The 19,074-nt window shown below is 42.4% G+C and overlaps 1 protein-coding gene across 1 annotated transcript; it reads right to left on the bottom strand.

Moving 5' to 3' along the window:
• Positions 1-1,846: 1,846 nt before the first annotated feature.
• Positions 1,847-7,134, bottom strand: LOC147253670 (poly(A) polymerase type 3-like). The gene is made up of 17 exons (XM_086217334.1): positions 7,000-7,134; positions 5,893-6,072; positions 5,665-5,731; positions 5,458-5,539; positions 5,154-5,317; positions 4,944-5,055; positions 4,763-4,852; positions 4,432-4,570; positions 4,235-4,307; positions 4,029-4,149; positions 3,796-3,880; positions 3,600-3,653; positions 3,339-3,449; positions 3,063-3,166; positions 2,685-2,971; positions 2,484-2,531; positions 1,847-2,353 (listed from the first exon to the last, which is right to left on the bottom strand). Exons 1-16 carry the CDS (start codon positions 7,005-7,007, stop codon positions 2,496-2,498), a joined length of 1,713 nt encoding a protein of 570 aa, XP_086073460.1. The 5' UTR covers positions 7,008-7,134; the 3' UTR covers positions 1,847-2,353; positions 2,484-2,495.
• Between the last annotated feature and the right edge of the window lie 11,940 nt (positions 7,135-19,074).

Here is a 19,074-nt window from a genome sequence, read left to right as displayed (position 1 = left end):
CCATAGTAGGGACCCCACAACACTGCACCCATATAACTTTAATTTCCCCTAGGGCCAGCAGTTTGCTCACAGTCTCTTCCTCAAATGTTGCGATCCATTTGTTCATGCCCTCATGGATATCAGGCAGCCGCCTCAGCAGCCCAACAAAGTCGAGCATTTGCCACAGTGCATAATGACCCTCAGCTCCCTTTATTGATATTGGATATTGAACATCTGAGCAATCACAGACTGTATTCACCCAAAATAGCACTGAAGCAAGCCTTTGCTAACCCTCTGAGGAAAGTGTTTCTACTGTCAGCCTTCATCAGCAGTGGAATGAATGACTCAATACACGTGAGCCTTTTAGTACTTTTCCCCCATTGGCTCCTTGCCCTGCTACTTAAAGTCATCAAGTTGGATCTTTCACATATATTTAAGTCTAAAAAAGTAAAGTATAATGACTGTATATATACTGTGTAACTCTTCTCAGTCTGCGGCATGGAGGCAGTATCTTGAAGCAGTACTGAGACCTTTACTTCAGTAAATCAGAGCACTGATTCCAAAACTCGTTATTTTTGAGGACACTCCTTACTCATGAAGGTAAACACTACTGTTTGTAACATACAGAGGTGCAGGTTTCGTACCTCCATGAACATCCATGAGAGTGGAAAAGAGGCTAATGTCTTTCCACTGTTGGAGCAAAGAAGGGGGAGGGTCGATAAAATGATGAGCTTTGGACCTTAAAGCTTCCTAAACGACCAGAATCTGTATTTGAGGATATATTTTGTGGGCACTGATTGAGTCCACGTGAGAAGACGCTGCTCCAGGATCTCTGATGGAATTAAAGAGGAATTGCTTGTTTTTGCCCTACTGTCAGTTTTTGTTTTCAAATCTCTTTATATTTATTTATATTTGTGCAATTCATGCAATTATTTTAAAATGAAAACAAGTGAACTGACAATCAGGTTTCCTACTGCTGCCTCTGACCTGTTCCCCTGCAGAACACCAGTCACATGAAGTAGATGTGGTGATAGTCAGTAAACTGGAAACATCTGACAGAAAACACTATCAGAATCTGATCAATTGATGGAATAATTGAATACAATTATGATTAAAAAACACGTTTAAATAAAACTAAAGAAGAAATAGCAATAAACCAACAAAGAGCTGCAACACTCTCCCCGTCAGGGAATCGAACCCCGGTCTTCTGCCTGACGGCAGACGTACTGACCACTGTACTAACAGGGACTTTGTGTTGCGCGCATCTACTTCGCGGTTTTTTACTTTTTAATCGCTGCAGCGGGGCTCGCTAAAAATTACAACTAAATTTGCAGGGCTGTTCGAGATTTGTTTTTTTGGGTGCCACAATTGGAACGTTATGGTTCGCTGAAAAAAAAATTGCCTGAATTAAACCGGAATATCGAGTCATGGAAACACGTTAATCGGAAAAAAGCCCCTTAACAGTTGCCTACAACTGTGCAGCTGCAGCTGATGAGAGCAGTGTGTTTACATACAACCCAGAGGTCGAGGTGTGCAAATCTAAACATCTATGAAGTAGTGATTACATAAAGAAGTGATTTTTCTAAATGCACTGGAGACGATTTGTTAGCTATTCTTTTTACTTTGACGCCTTCGCATTCCAGTTGACGAGTTGAGTACAACTTGCAGGAACCACAGGTTTAGTGATGTTGCTTAGCGACCACCCGGAAGTGAAGCAAATACAAACGTTAACCCGGATACGAACATTAACCTGAATAAGAACGTTAACCTGAATAAGAACGTTAACCTGAATACGAACGTTAACCTGAATAAGAACGTTAACCTGAATACGAACATTAACGCGAACACGAACGTTAACCTGAATACGAACGTTAACCTGAACACGAACGTGAACCTGAACACGAACTTGAACCTGAATACGAAAGTTAACCTGAATACGAACGTTAACCTGAACACGAACGTGAACCTGAATACGAAAGTTAACCTGAATACGAACGTTAACCTGAATACGAACGTTAACCTGAATACGAACGTTAACCTGAATACGAACGTTAACCTGAATACGAACGTTAACCTGAATACGAACGTTAACCTGAATACGAACGTTAACCTATCGCGTACGTGTAAATGTAGACATTGTGATGTGTCACGTCGCATTGGGAAATTTATAAAAATGACGGTGGAACTGACATCACTTCTAGAAAATGGCTCCTGCATCAACGCATAATGCAACATTTTCCAGGTTTTGGAGGGGGGGGGAACTGACGACTTTTCGTGACTAAAGTGCGGGAATGCGGAAAATACGGAAGCTAATGCGTATTTCGCAGAGTTCGGCTGATTTTACAGTAATTTACGCAAAGATTTTCTGGAGGGTCTGGAAAAGTAGAAACAAGAGAGTAATATTAGACACATGATACTAAATGACAATTAAAATGATCAACAGTGATGAACTAAACACAATCAAACTGTACAGAAAGAATAAATAGAAGGAAAAAAATAATTGCCTGGTTGAGTCTTCACTCGAATCCGTAAAGCGCGTTGAACAATTCCTCCTGCAAGACAAAGAAAAAAGGTTTGAAAGATCAAGTTGAAAACAGCACGTAAACTAACAGTTGCATGAAAACTCCGACCAAACAAAATCTCAAAGCAAGATTATGTTTTTCCAACTGCAACTTTAAAAGGGTGTCAAAGACAGTTTGATGGACCTCATAAGCTCTCTGCTTCTCTGCCTCGCCGTCATTTGAGGGGGGCTTCTTCTTCCCTCCCAGCTTCCCATGGCGAGGCTCCGATCTGAAGGTGGCAGGCCTCTGGGGGGTCTCCTCAGCCAGACTTTGGACAGCATAGTCCTGCCAGTGAACGCAAGGTGTCGGCTGAGGATAATGCTTCTCCTCGCTGACCCTCACCCAGAAAAGCTCTTCCCTCCTGAAAAAGCCAAGCGAGAGCCTCATTCCCTCGTCCAGAGGGACCCTGCGGCGCTCAGCCTCGCTGTAGACTGCAACAGCACAACACAATCAGATGATTTACAATCTTTGTTGCACACAACACTGCTTCATCTTTCGGAAAAACACAAAGAGACCAAGAACCATAGTTGCAGAAGGTTTTGATGGTGTAGTCCAGCTGCTTGTCGAGGAAATGGGGGTACTCCGTCAGCATAAGTCCCATCAGCCACTTGGTGCTCACTTCTCCACTGAAACAGACAGAAAAAGAGGGCAACGGGTCAACACACACTTCGCCTCAAATATTACAAACACATTTAAATATTTTTAGCAGTAGTATTTTTATAGTCAGTAATCTATGAATTCATCCAAGAGAACTGCCTGCTACGATCAAAATGGAACAGAATACTTTGGCGTTCTTACTTGCTGTTGAGTCCGGAGAAGGACTGGGTGTTCACGTGGGCCACGGAGATATCAGGAACTAAATCCACTCCTTCCAGGAGGATCCGGATCTTGGACTCGATGAAGCCCATCCTGAGGGAGGGAAAATACCATAAATTACTGCAGCAGCTGGAGATCGAAGTTTTAAACAGTTTGCTCTCTCAAAGAACATCAGTCAGCAGATGATCTACAGGACGGTCCCCATTAGTCCACTTAGGCTGCTTTTCTGTTCTGTCTACTCACCACTCGTGATGCTCCTCCTCCATCTTTGTACTGGCCTCCACCACAAGGTAGAACCTTGAAACACAACAGACAGAAGCACGGTGACATAGTTCTTAACCCTCCAACACAACTTCAACTCATACTCTGTATGTGTATGCAAGTGTTTGTTCTGGACACGGCAATCCGATTTTGAATCGTTCAGCAACTTAATACATACGGGAACTTCTCTAGAAATTTTGACTCCTCGAAAAGTTCTGACCAGTCGGCTTCGTTCCTTTGGATCCTTTCAATGATCTTATTGGCTGTGGAAGGAGGAAGGAGACATTTCAAATCCTTCTACTTCCAACATCCAGCTAACAGTCACATTCAGATGTGAAATCCACATCATAGATCAATGACCACAAAGCCACATGTGAAGAGTGACGTGAGGTGAGATGGGTGGCAGCATACCCAGGATGATCTCTCCCATGATGACGTTGAGGCTGGTGTGAGTCACGTTAACACAGGTGTTCTGCTCCGGGTAGCAAGGTGTGATGATAGGCATCACGTGCCTGCTGTCACTGACATTCACCTGAAGATGCAGCACAACGCAGCACGGTGAGCACACCTGACGCTGACAGTTTGAAAAACCACATCCCATCCTAGTGAGGTCTTACCATGGGGTTCCACACAGGCAGGTCGAAGTCTAAGTCCGTTCTGACTTTCAGGCAAACTGGGGTGGGCCACTCCCTGAAACACAACACAAGATGTTGCAGGTCAAACACAAACTCATGAACTCAGAGAACTGTGTCATGGGGCCTTTCATGGAAAACTAGACTGCAGTGCATCTGGAGATGTTCGGTCAACAACTCACCACATGGAGTAAACATGAAAAAACTTCATGACCAGGGTGGCTGGTGCAGCATTGGGATAAAGCTGGCACACCCTGGCCACCAGGATGGCCCACGACACACCACCCAAAAAGCCCAGCTTGTTAGAGTAAATGTTGCGTCCTTGAAGGAAATGAGACGATGGCAGAAAAGCTTATTAGCTCCAGTGCACAGTGTTGCTCTGATGTGCAAGAATCCAGAGGAAATTCATTCAAAATGATGGGAAATGTACATAATTACAAAAAGACACAAGTTCAAAGTGATCCATCTGCCTAACCTCTTACAAGCTCAACTAGTTTTGTGTGTTCAACTCACGTTTGGCCCACAGCTTAATGGCCCTCAGAGCCAGACGGAAAGTCTCCTGGCTGGGCACCAGACGAAGTATTTCCATCGAGACACGGTAACCTGTAAAAACACGGAATTACAATAGAAACACAAATATACCAAACAACTGCTGTCAGGACTTGTCAAGAACTCCTTCTGTCATTTTTATTACCGTTGAGACTGCGCACACAAGCTTGTTGCATCTCCCTCAGCAGCCCTGTCCTGAGGATGTTGAGCTTCTCGTGGATGCTGCTCCTGTAGATGGAGGCGTAGACCAGGTCCACCTGAAAAAAGGACAACACAAAAATTAGGAAGACACAAACTATGCAACAAACACATTTTACTCGCCTACAGTCTTGACTCATTTCTCAAGGCAAATTACCTCAATGTCCTCAAATCTGAGTTCTATCAGCGGGACGAATGCCTCCTTCACCACGCGCATCTCTGTCACCTCCTGCTGAGCCCAGAGCCTCTCGGCGAAGGAGGTGAAAAAATGTTGCCGCTCAACAAATGCGGGTCCAACACACAGGCAGTCGATGTCGGATCCTGTCAAAACAGCAGAGGGCCGTATTCCAGAAAAGTATCTCAATGTGTAACAATGACAATGACCTTTCCCGCTTTCTTTCAGGCGAGGCCGCATCGACACATGATGAAGCGCATTTGCGAGGAAAGAAGCTGGTGGTTACCTTTGCTGTGAACTCCCAGGAGGTAAGATCCAAAGGGCACCACCTTGCCCCCGGCCTTTTCCTTAACATCAGCAGGAACACACTAAAAACACAAAATACAAGATGTAAATTGTGTGACCTCATACCAGCATTTGGAAAGGTTCCTTTTAAAGCTAGGAAGATGTCATATTTACAGGTGTTTGAATGATTAAACAAACAATTTCTTACCAGCTCATCGCAAACATCTTGCACCCATTCCCGGAAGAGAGCCTGAAGACGTTCCAGGGTCTTCTCTCTGCGTATCAAGTACAAACATGTTCAAATACATTCACTCCCCTGACAACAACCTCACCGATCCTCCAACAACCACTCCAGCTCAGGGTGGGTCACAAAAATCACAACTCCCTTTATATCTACTGAAATTATTAAAACTTCAAATTAAACAAAGCATCCTACCTCTTCTGGAGCTCATGGTGTTCCTCAAACACTGGATGGCATCTGAGTGTTTCAATTAATTTGCTAGACTGCACCACGTCAGCAACCTCTGGAAAAGCCTCACTGATGGTGGGGACCATCAGCCATGAGGGGGCTTTCTGGAGAGCTGGTTGAGCATGCCTCCTCCGGTTGTGTTCACGTCTAGAAGGAAGCGTTGATATCTATTTATGACACTGACACGAATACATACATACATACATACATATATATATATATATATATATATATATATATATATACATATATATATATATATATATATATATATATATATATATATATATATATACATATGTCTGAGCGCAGAGGGACGGAGCTGGACTCGTGTTTTCGGTCAAGATCTGATACATCAATTTGGCTTCATGATTAACATCATTATTACTGCCAGAAATGTAAACGTCTCTCACTTTATGGAGCAGCAGTAAAATACCACCTTAACACAAAAGAAAGCAAATTCATTCAGTGCTGGTTGTTGCAAACATTTACCTCAGTTAAAGTTGTTCGGCTCAGATAAAAAAAACCAGAATGAAACAAGAAATTAACTCCATCCATGTGGTTTTGAACATGAAACCATTCAAATCAAACAAAAACAATCAATATCTCTAAAATGGAATGAATGTTCAAGATAAAACAAGGTGAAAATATCAAAAAGAAGAGTCAAGCTTTCAGAACGCTACCTTTAGAAGACAATGACAAACTCCTAGCTAGTAAGCTAATAGCATCGACTTTTTTGGCATACTTCGCTAAATGCTTGTAAAGATATAAAACAAAAATTCATAAAAGTTCACAAATTACAACGGGGTGATAATTTACGGCCACCATTACCAAATAAATTGAGAATTCATGACAGCACAGAGGGACTGAGCTGGACTGAAGTCTCCCCTGTGGCGCCAGAGATGCTAACATTTCTCCTGACATGGAGCAACATTACAAACAACTCAAAACAATAAGAAAACACAAGTTACAGCAAACTCATTGAGGGCTTTTTTTATTACAAATATCTTTTGTACCTTAGTCAAGACTTTTTACTCAGGAAAAAAGTGGAGCAAAATATTAAAAAGCACTTACCGAAACATGCTGAGACGAAATGAAGTTTTCAGTCACTGGACGAAGAGAACCAGGTGAAGAAACCCTTCTCAAGAGCAATAATTTAATATTCAGAAATAGTTTTGTGGCACAGCGAGGTCCTGACTCAGAACAAGTGCAGGACCGACAGTTAAAAATGGCGGCAACCTTATATAGGAGCATTGTTCAAGATCAGACGAAGCCGAAATGACGTCATTATGTTGTGACGCAGTGACGTCATTAACCCGCCCACTAAGGTGAAGATTGGTTTCCTGAAATACGCCCACGAAATGAGGCTGAGTACTTTTCCTACTATCTTTTCCCTTTCATAGTATATTTAACTGAAATTCCAGGAACATTTTTCAAGGGTTGTTCTTTGAGAAAACCTACATGACATGTGAGGAAGACCTGTATTTTCTAATTTATTGTGAAATATAATAAAATGAAGCTTCAAACAAAGGAGTCTTTATTCATTGTCTGCTGTCCCCAACAAATTATTTGAAAATGTCATTATATAATTGAAAAAAAACATTTGTTTTTATTCCTATCTGGATTTTTTTATAGTAATTTTTTGCTACACTAAAAGCACTGATCAATATCTGAAATTCGTAAACTGGGTCCAGTTTTTACCATGTATTGCTTTTGTTTGGAATCTTATAATATCATCCACAGAGTGGCAGCAAACGTTTTCTGATCAAATAACAGAAATCCAAGAGTTCACTTTAAATATATTTTTTCAATTGTTGTTCTTTTCAGTGAAGAGAGACAATCAGTGGCGTCATCAGTCTAAGTTTGAGAGTAACAGCTTGAGAAAAGTTGTTTGTTTTTGTTGTCAATGCAGTAGAACTTTATCATTTATTTAGGGCAAGAGAAGGTACAAAGAATGGTGTGGATATATTTTTCATACAAAATCATTTGTGACAGTAGAATTCTGTAGCCTCTATTTCTACGTCTTCGGTGTCTCATTCAACTGTCTGTTACAGAAGAAAACATGTTTTGTTGCTTCTTATGTTTAAAATGTGGACACTATCTTGAATTTTGCTCATTTTTGAATCAATTTTCATTATTTGTTGACTATGAATGGAATTGCAGTTTTATAATAGCCAAATATATTGCATACAGCAACATTCATTTTATTTTTATCTCAATCAAATATATTCTGAATGTGTGTTTATGCTTCTTAGTAAAGTTATCCTGCGTAAATAACAACACTGGTTCACATCTCCAGCACTTCAGGACATGCAGAGAAATTCAGCGTGAGATCATATAACATCCATTAGTAGCCACAAATTCTTGTAAAGAATCTCTATAGTAATGTATAAAAGTGACTGCTGTCACAGACCTCTCTGGATTTTCAAGGTGAAAGCGTAGAAACCTCTAAGTGCCATCAGGAACAAAACATTAGCCAAGCAAAGTCATGCTTTTTTCTCTCCAACACTGGGAGGCACTTTACTGTATTTATGTTTACTTAAAAACAGTAAATTGATGATGAGAGCAGACATGCCCTGTGACCCTGATTCACTTCCACGTCAGTATGTTGTGACGCAGTGACGTCATTAACCCGCCCACTAAGGTGAAGATTGGTTTCCTGAAATACGCCCACGAAATGAGGCTGAGTACTTTTCCTACTATCTTTTCCCTTTCATAGTATATTTAACTGAAATTACAGGAACATTTTTCAAGGGTTGTTCTTAGAGAAAATGTGCACGACATGTGAGGAAGACCTGTATTTTCTAATTTATTGTGAAATATAATAAAATAAATTCATTGTCTGCTGTCCCCAATAATTTATTTGAAAACGTCATTATCTATTTACTAAGTACTTAAAAAAATATTTGTTTTTATTCCTGTCTTGATTTTTTTTAATGTATTTATTTATTTTGGATAGATATTTGGATACTTTTAGGTTTAAAGGTTGAAAAGTTTTGGGTCTATTGGCAGACTCACCTGCCAGGATGGAAACCTGGGAGTGAAATGAGTCGGTCATTGTCATCAGATATTCAGCCTCCATGTTTCATCCCAAAAAAAACAACAACCCCTAAATGTCATTCTTGATGTGTCAGTGTAAAGGTTATAGTGAGTCAAGACACATAAAAGATATCAATAAATAATTCAACTTTTTGTCTGTATGCATATGGATTATCTCACATCAGCAATAATGATGATATATTTAACGATTCATCCTGTCTTTCTCATAGCAAAGTGACGACAAACTTTTTATAATTGTTTTTTTAAAATAGAATTAATCTTGATTTCCAACTTTATTCTGTAATTTCAATCATTGTGGAAAATAAGCCTTTGTAAAAAGGCTTCTAGGTTTTGTTAGGGAAGCGTGGCTGTTTTTTTCTTTCCATTGAAAAGGTAATAAAATGAAACTTTTTTTTCCACAAATGTACTCTAGTTTCTCATTTAATTTTTTAACTATTCATGTGTGACGACCCAAACATACGAATCCAATGCTAAATCTCAATACTGATTCACGATTCCTTTGTTTTTTTAATCAAACGCATTTCATGTGAAATTAACATGACTTTTAGCTGCGTTTACAGGAACGTTCGACAACAGTTTGGTCGCTTTTTGTGCCAAGCAAACATTGAAAGTGGAACAAAAGGTAACATCACATCCTGTGTTAAAATCAAACAAGGTGACACAAGGTAGTAAACATACATGTCCTCCATGTTGGCTGCCTCCTTCTTCCAAATCCCATTGGTCGTCAAAGCCAACAAAATTATCTGCAACAAAGTTTTCGCGACATTAAACGTTGAATTTATAAGGTCATTGTTTTTGGTGTGTCAGCAAGTGATTAAATGCTCCTGTTGAGGAAATATTGAGTCTTTGAGAACACTCATCGAGGACGAGAATGCTGGAAATGGTTCAAAAGCACGACATAAACTTGCACAGATTACAGTATGTGTTGGCCCTGCGATGGACTGGCGACCTGTCCAAGGTGAACCCCGCCTCTCACCCGTAGACGCTGGGATAGGCTCCAGCCCCCCCACGACCCCTAAAAGGAATAAGCAGAAGACAGTGGATCCTGCTCTTGGCCCCTCCCCTGTCCCAAAGCACTCACAGGCGGCCCTGTCCTTGTGTAGCAGACTGTCCCTCTCAGCTGCAGCAAGAGCAGTGGATGTCCACCCCTCTGCATCCAGAGGAAGTGACAAATGTATTGACTTTTTCAGGTCTTGTGAACACGTTACTCCGTTCCCCAGTTCATGTCCTTAATGAGCAGCTGGTCCACCCCCCCCCCCCCCAAAAAGAAAAAGTTCATTTGTAAGTCTAAACATACTTAAGATGTTTTCACACACTTGTCTGTCTCCAATGATGAGAATCCTTCATCTACCACATAAAGTCCATTATATATAAATTCATTATTATGCAAATGAACTGATGATGTCATCTAGCGATGTCTGGCTACTATTGGGACAGCCAATAGCTGCTTTTTGGGATTTGGAATTGATTGTTCCCACCACATGAATACAGTTTAGCCAAAGGTTTGTCAAAATCATTGCATTGAATGTTCATAGCAAAATTAGCATCCAGTGAACAGTTGTTATCAGAATAAATACTTGTGGTTTTTATTGGCATAACTTTCAGCTTGCATGCAAAAAGAGGGTCACAGTCAATTTAAATCCAGAAGTCAGTTTTTATTTCATATAAATTAGACAGTTGCACAAATGAAAATGAAAGGAAAATGGTTTAAAAAAAACATTCTCCACTCCAAAGCTTCTTAAAGGTCATTTTAATGTTTAAGGGTGGTGCTGAGGAGGACCCCCTGATCCTCCCTGTCATGGCTGCCATGATGTTTTCTTGTGGTGCTGTGGTTCTTCTGATGAAGGGCGGCATGTTTGCTGTCTCAGGCTCCACCAAATATCTTCTTTAGGATGCCAAAATATGGCCTTTTCAGGACTCCATCTTCCCCGGCATTGGTGACACAAGGGTTTCTTGTGCCGCATCACTTCAAGTAAAGGGCCCCATCGTCCTTCTACCGAATGGTGGGACGATGTACCCGGCAGAGGACGCAGTGACCCTTCGTCACATCAGTGCCACAATTCTTTAAATAGGGAACAGCCCAGGCTTTTGTGTTTGGCTCTGTGCTTCCTGCACAGAGCATCAGGATCCATCCTTCAAAACATGTAGCAAATTCTCTGGTCGTATTAGAATTCAGGGGCAGGGGTTGGCCTCCGGATCTTAGCCTGGCTGGCACCGCAGTTCACGCACGACTTGTGAAATAATTATTGTGCAGTGAAATAATGTTGCTTGGGGCAGGGCATGGCTCCCACATCATATCACCCTATCGCTGGCACCATAGTACCCAAGGTACTTCCTACCAAGGTTGGTGAAGTAGTTCTCTTCAGCAGCACTGGTGCTTGGGGCAGGTGTCGGCCTCCAGACCCTTCTCTCCATGGCACTGCTGTTCATGGTGCGGCGATGGACCTGGCAGAGGACGCAGTGACCCTTTGTCACATCAGTGCCGCAATTCTTGACGTAGGGAACAGCCCGAGCTCTTGTGTAAAGCTTGGCTCTGTGCTTCCTGCACAGAGCATCGGGATCAATCTTTGAGAACAGGTGGCAAATTCTCCTGTGGTAGGAGAATTCAGGGGCAGGGGTTTGCCTCCGGATCTTAGCCTGCCTGGTGCAGCAGTTCACTCCATGCCTGGCAAAATAATCATTTTGCCTTGCAGCACTGGTGCTCGGGGCAGGGGTCGGCCTCCAGATCCTTCTCTCCCTGGCACTGCTGTTCGTGGTGCGACGATGTACGTGGCAGAGGAAGCTGTGACCCTTCGTCACATCAGTGCCGCAATTCTTGACGTAAGGAACAGCCCGAGCTCTTGTGTAATGCTTGGCTCTGTGCTTCCTGCACAGAGCATCGGGATCGATCTTTGAGAACAGGTGGCAAATTCTCCTGTGGTAGGAGAATTCAGGGGCAGGTGTCGGCCTCCAGATCCTTCTCTCCCTGGCACGGCTGTTCATGGTGCGGCGATGTACCTGGCAGAGGAAGCTGTGACCGTTCGTCACATCAGTGCCGCAATTCTTGACGTAAGGAACAGCCCGAGCCTTTGTGTAATGCTTGGCTCTGTGCTTTCTGCACAGAGCATCAGGATCAATCTTTGAGAACAGGTGGCAAATTCTCCTGTGGTAGGAGAATTCAGGGGCAGGGGTCAGGCTCCGGATCTTAGCCTGCCTGGTGCAGCAGTTCACTCCATAATTATTTTGCCTTGCAGCATTGGTGCTCGGGGCAGGAGTTGGTCTCCAGACAATGTCCTCCATGGCACCGTAGTTGCTGCTATGCTGGACAGCGGATGGCTCCCAGATCATGTCCATAACCTCATTGCTTGCACTGTAGTATCTTTGGAGCTGGGACTGGACCAGATACCTCACAAAGGAACTCATAATGGGGCTTCAAAAGTCTCTGCTGGTGCTGAATTGTCTTCCACTTGCTCTCAGTTTTGTCTGGTCCCAACTTGCTCTCACGTTACTAGTTGTGTTCTTTCTTTCTATATATTTGTTCTCTCACCAATTCTACATTCAGTCATGTCTTCTGCTGTCATGTCAAGATGACAGTCACAAGCCAGAATGTCTTTCTGTGATCTCGTGGACTGAGACTTAGCAGGCTGTGTTCTCGTGAGGGTCAGAATTCAACCTTCATCTTGAGTTGAGAATTACAACGCTCCCATTTTATGTGCGCATTTTTTATTTTAAGTCCAGGCCAAGAAAAGCCATCTTTTTTTGTAATTAAATTTGTAATGATGCTGTCTTGTGATAATGGGTAAATATCTTGTTGTTGTGATCCTGGATTAATTCTTCTGGCTGTTTCAACATGTTCAAGTTCATTTTCCCTTCATGGCAAAATATATTTTATGAGGACTAAAATTTTCTGGCCTCAATCAGAATGTGTGCATTTTGTTTTCATCAACATTTTTTCTCAGCTCTGTAAGTTTTGAAAACTATGTGGGGAACTCGTTAAACTCGTAAAGTATGCATTTCTGTGTGCAAACTAGTGAGGGGCGTGGGTGCATGTCAGGATATTTTGCCACCAACACAGAATCCACACTTTAGTCATGTGATGAGATGGCTTCTCTGCTCATGATGTTAACGGACAAAATGCGAATTGAAAGAGTGACACAAATGTGTTTATGAACAAAACACATGTCTCCAGTAGACTTTGATCCAACATTTGAAGGTCACAGGGAAACTCATTTGCCTCTCGTGCTGCCAGTTCAACCCACTTTGGCAGGTGACCCACTCAGTCACCTCAGTTTCAACTTTGTTTTGAATATTCCATTGTGGATGCAGAGGAATGTGGACAAAATGTCCTTTGTCAGAAGAGGGATTCGAATTCACACCTCCAGGAGAGACTGGGGGCACCTTCCTTCATTTATCAGTTAATTACCACTTCAACAAACATGCCACATAACAACCCAGTCTCATGTCAAAACGTGAAAAGGCTACGTTTGTCCACAGTGCAAAACGTATCAGTTCTACAATAAAGGCCTCAATATTGTGAAATGTGTACGTTTTTTCCCTGTTCGTTTCTATTGGAACGCTGGTAGGTCATGTGACTCTTTAATGCGGGCCTCTCAAAACACAAACGTGGCGGCCGCTCCTGTCATTTTCGGAGGAAAGTGCCTGATTCCAAGATAGTTTTGATTTAATAAAGCATTCAGATGACATTTCTAGCGAGAAATATACATTTTGTTTTCATAATATTCGCTCAGTTCTTATGTATAACCTTTGGTTTGTTCGTTATTACGATGAATCTTTCACCTCTCTGCTGTTGCTATGGTGGTTGCTAAGGACGCCATTACAGGACGAGCGTCATTCCAAGATAGGTTTGATTTTAAAAAGCATTTTCAGGACATTTCTGGCATTTCTGCAGTTGTTATGGTTAAAACCACGGAAACCTAAATGGCATTTATGTTCTTGTATTTTGTCGTTACATTGTGTCGTTATCTGAGTTGATCATATATTTGTGTGATTGTTGACTAATAAAAATAATATGAAACGTATTGACCCAGGAATTACCATCAAAATATAAAATAGCTACGCTTGTTTGTTGTTGTTTGTGTGATTGTTGACTACAGCTGTTCAATGAAAATAATATGAAAGTGTGCCAGGAATTCCATATATCCGCTCCCCCCCCCCCGTTCTTCCGTGAAAAATGCGGAAGTTGTCGCTCACTCCGAGGAAAAAGAAACAAACATTTTTAATTCTTTATCTTTTGATTTATAACACAATCAAAAAATTAATTGAATTTCTGGATGTTTATTCAACCTACAGGCTGCACGGTGGTGCAGTGGTCAGCACTGTGGCCTCACAGCAAGAAGGTTCCGGGTTCGAGTCCTGGCTCGGGCGCGGGATCTTTCTGTGTGAGTCTCCATGTTCTCCCTGTTCCTGTGTGGGTTCTCTCTGGTACTCCGACTTCCTCCCAACGTCCAAAGACATGCAATTGGGGACGAGGCGGATTGGATTCTCTAAAAATTGACCGTAGGTATGAATGTGAGTGTGAATGGTTGTTCGTCTCTGTATGTCGGCCCTGCGTTGGACTGGCGACCTGTCCAGGGCGAACCCCGCCTCTTGCCCGTAGATGCTGGGATAGGCTCCACCCCCCCTGCGACCCTTACTAGTAAGGAATAAGTGGAAGATGACGATGGATGGATGGATTCAACCTCCAAAGTACATCTGTAACCATTATAGATCTAACAATCAACATTAAGAATATAAACAATGATTCAAACTAATGGGCGCGGTCTGCTGACGTCACATCCCTCACAGAGGCTAACTCATGCACTCAGAGGTGGCCTTTCAGTTCCATCATTTCACGCTATAATTACAGATTTGTTATTGAGTGGAACAAACCACACTTATGTCTGGGTTAATCAAGGATATGATTAAAGAAATCCAAACTATTTGGCAAGTTAAATGTATCCTAACTGTCCTTCATATATTGTGCTGGTAATGTCATGTAATTTCTTTTCAAATGTAACTTTTTTTCGTTCTGATGTGTGTATTTTTACTGCTCCAACAAAGCTGTTCCTCTTCTGGGGTAAATCAGTCATTCAGGCAATCAATAACTGACCGTCTCTGATGCTGTACAGTAGGTATAGCAGTACAACAACACTTTGATCCTTCCTTAAAAAATAAATAATTGATATTAAGCTTTGTTTCAAACAATCGTCATTGATCAGGAAATGAGGCCTGATGGGCTGAAATAGCAGGCTTTGTGCTGTTCAGTGACACCTGCTATAAAAAGGAGTCAAGGCGGTCTTAAAGATGTGAAAATGTTCCCAAAGATCATTCTTCATTTTTGTCCTGAACAAGATTGGTTTCAGGCCTTTTTTCAAAGGAGCTCCAAAAGGCTCACTTAACCCTTTGAGGCCTGGCTGAGACATGAGGCCTGTTGACCTTTGACCCTGTTGTTCTTTTGCTCTCATTTGGCCTCTACGGTGGATACAGACCTGAAACTTGAACTGTGAGGCCTGTAAAATGGATAAAATCATAATCTGGTGGAATAACTCTATAACCCCCTCCCAAACAGGAAGTAGCTTCAGAAAGGAGGTGGGGCTTCAAAGTTTTCAATATTGGTTTCTGGCAGAGATGTGAACTCATCCCAGAAATCTCATCTCATTTGGAGCAACTTTGACCAAATTATGATGCTTCATTGATAGACTTTACTGGACTTTGCCACGCCCTTTACGGACAGCAGGAAGGACTTAGGGGGGTCAAACCAGCACAGATGCGATCCTTATGGAGGACAGAACAACATACGAAAACGTGACACTGTAACGACTCTATTCCGCGAGGTGAAAGATTCATCGTAATAATGAACAAACCAAAGATTATACACAAGAACTGAGCGAAGATTATGAAAACAAAATGAAAAACACAGGGCAGCCAGTAGTGAGGCAACTGATGCTAGCAGGATAGAACGAATGCTACTTTTGCTCTATGTAACAAATTTGTGAGATGGGTCATAGAAATGTAAGTAGAACAGGGTTTCCTGAAACCATATTTATGTTCATCCATCCATTTTCTCATCCTGTTAAGGGTGGCGGGGGGGCTGGAGCCTATCCCAGCAGCCTTCAGGTGAGAGGCGGGGTTCACCCTACAGGTCAACAGTCCATCACAGGACCAACACATAGAGACAGACAACCATTCACACTCACAGTCACACCTACGGTCAATTTAGAGTATCAATCAGCCTCGTCCCCTCTTGATGTCTTTGGACAGTGGGAGGAAGCTGGAGTACCAGAGAGAACCCACACAGGAACAGGGAGAACATGCAGACTATAGACAGAAAGATCCTGTGCTGGAGCCGGGACTGGAACCTGGAACCTTCTTGATGTGAGGCCACAGTGCTGACCACTGCACTGCTGACCGGATGTGAATCACCGTGTGAACCAGAGGAGTAATCATGGCCTGGGGGAGTACTCATCTGCTCTGGGGGAGTACTCATCTGCTCTGGGGGAGTACTCATCTGCTCTGGGGGAGTACTCATCTGCTCTGGGGGAGTACTCATCCTGTCTTTCTCCGAGTGGAGGTAAAAAGACAATGCTGCCAAGCCTGGAGGTGGTTGTTGGGCTTCATGGGTCATCATTGGATGAATCATTGTCTGACCTGGAGGGTTAATCCTGGACTGAATGAGTACTACCCTGAATCTGATGAATACTCCCCCTATTAGATGGCAGTTCTCTGAGGAGGATGAATAATGCTCAGGTTTCGGATGAACATCAGCTCATCAGCTCGTGAACATCCGATGGGTAATCCTGAAAGTTACACAGATCCGCTTTGAGGCCATCATCTAAAACCAGCTGAGTCCACTGCTCTGTTGAGGGCGGTTCATTCAAAGAGTGCCCTCACAACTACAGTGACCAAGGAACCGAGAAAGGAACGCAGAGCTCATCAGAGCTTTTTTGGCCGCGCACCCCCGTCTTTATTCAAACTGGGTCGACGCACCCCCAGTTATGAGTACCTGTACTTTCTCAGTGGATACACACAATCCAATGGAGCTTATATGTAAACCATTCAGGCAAAGCTTTTAAGGGACCCAAATTTGTCCAATAACAGTCTGTATTCATCCAAAATAGCACTGAAGCAAGCCTTTGCTCGGTTCTGCATCAGCCTCTCTGAGTAAAGTGTTTCTACTGTCAGCCTTCATCAGCAGTGGAATGAATGACTCAATACACGTGAGCCTTTTAGTACTTTTCCCCCATTGGCTCCTTACCCTGCTACTTAAAGTCATCAAGTTGGATCTTTCACATATATTTAAGTCTAAAAAAGTAAAGTATAATGACTGTATATATACTGTGTAACTCCTCTCACTCTGCGGTATGGAGGCAGTATCTTGAAGCAGTACTGAGACCTTTACTTCAGTAAATCAGAGCACTGATTCCAAAACTCGTTATTTTTGAGGACACTCCTTACTCATGAAGGTAAACACTACTGTTTGTAACATACAGAGGTGCAGGTTTAGTACCTCCATGAACATCCATGAGAGTGGAAAAGAGGCTAATGTCTTTCCACTGTTGGAGCAAAGAAGGGGGAGGGTCGATAAAATGATGAGCTTTGGACGTTAAAGCTTCCTAAACGACCAGAATCTGTATTTAAGGATATATTTTTGAGAGGTTGGAAAAAGTGGTGGCGTAGCGACAACAATGGGAGGCAGAAGTTGAAATCTCACGGAAGAACTCAATACTGCTGAGACTCCATACTGATGCAAATCATGTGAATATTTTACAAGTGGCGGTGGATTGTTGGTCCACGGGAGAACCCACACTCACAAATGAGAAGCCCTACGCCTGCAACACCTGTGGGAAAAGATTTGCTCACCAGTCAACACTAGGAGCGCACATGAGGATCCACGCAGGTGAGAAACCTGATGTCGCTGTGGGAAAAGTTACAATTGTATGACTCACGTAACAAAAAAACACCTTCATATTCACACAGGTGAGAAGCCCGACACTGCTAAACATGAGTCAACACGTTTGTGGGCACTGATTGAGTCCACGTGAGAAGACGCTGCTCCAGGATCTCTGATGGAATTAAAGAGGAATTGCTTCTTTTTGCCCTGCTGTCAGTTTTTGTTTTCAAATCTCTTTATATTTATTTATATTTGTGCAATTCATGCAATTATTTTAAAATGAAAACAAGTGAACTGACAATCAGGTTTCCTACTGCTGCCTCTGACCTGTTCCCCTGCAGAACACCAGTCACATGAAGTAGATGTGGTGATAGTCAGTAAACTGGAAACATCTGACAGAAAACACTATCAGAATCTGATCAACTTATGGAATAATTGAATACAATTATGATTAAAAAACACGTTTAAATAAGACTAAAGAAGAAATAGCAATAAACCAACAAAGAGCTGCAACACTCTCCCCGTCAGGGAATCGAACCCCGGTCTTCTGCCTGACGGCAGACGTACTGACCACTGTACTAACAGGGACTTTGTGTTGCGCGCATCTACTTCGCGGTTTTTTACTTTTTAATCGCTGCAGCGGGGCTCGCTAAAAATTACGACTAAATTTGCAGGGCTGTTCGAGATTTGTTTTTTTGGGTGCCACATTTGGAACGTTATGGTTCGCTGAAAAAAGAATTGCCTGAATTAAACCGGAATATCGAGTCATGGAAACACGTTAATCGGAAAAAAGCCCCTTAACAGTTGCCTACAACTGTGCAGCTGCAGCTGATGAGAGCAGTGTGTTTACATACAACCCAGAGGTCGAGGTGTGCAAATCTAAACATCTATGAAGTAGTGATTACATAAAGAAGTGATTTTTCTAAATGCACTGGAGACGATTTGTTAGCTATTCTTTTTACTTTGACGCCTTCGCATTCCAGTTGACGAGTTGAGTACAACTTGCAAGAACCACAGGTTTAGTGATGTTGCTTAGCGACCACCCCAAAGTGAAACAAATACGAACGTTAACCTGAATACGAACGTTAACCTGAATACGAACGTTAACCTGAATACGAACGTTAACCCCAATAAGAACGTTAACCTGAATACGAACGTTAACCTGAATAAGAACGTTAACCTGAATACGAACGTTAACCCCAATAAGAACGTTAACCTGA

This window comes from Aulostomus chinensis, chromosome 11, assembly GCF_037954235.1.
Source record: "Aulostomus chinensis isolate RoL2024-O1b breed Wild chromosome 11, RoL_Achi_v1.0, whole genome shotgun sequence".
Lineage (NCBI taxonomy): Eukaryota > Metazoa > Chordata > Actinopteri > Syngnathiformes > Aulostomidae > Aulostomus > Aulostomus chinensis.
Note: the sequence above shows the minus strand (reverse complement) of the source record. Positions and strands in the feature narration are given on the sequence as shown.

Coding starts and splice junctions, on each gene's coding strand:
- LOC147253670 (XM_086217334.1), bottom strand. Junction 4,853..4,943: donor TTGTGTGCGCAGTCTCAACG/GTAATAAAAATG, acceptor GTGTTTTTACAG/GTTACCGTGTCTCGATGGAA. Junction 3,450..3,599: donor GAGGAGGAGCATCACGAGTG/GTGAGTAGACAG, acceptor TCCCTCCCTCAG/GATGGGCTTCATCGAGTCCA.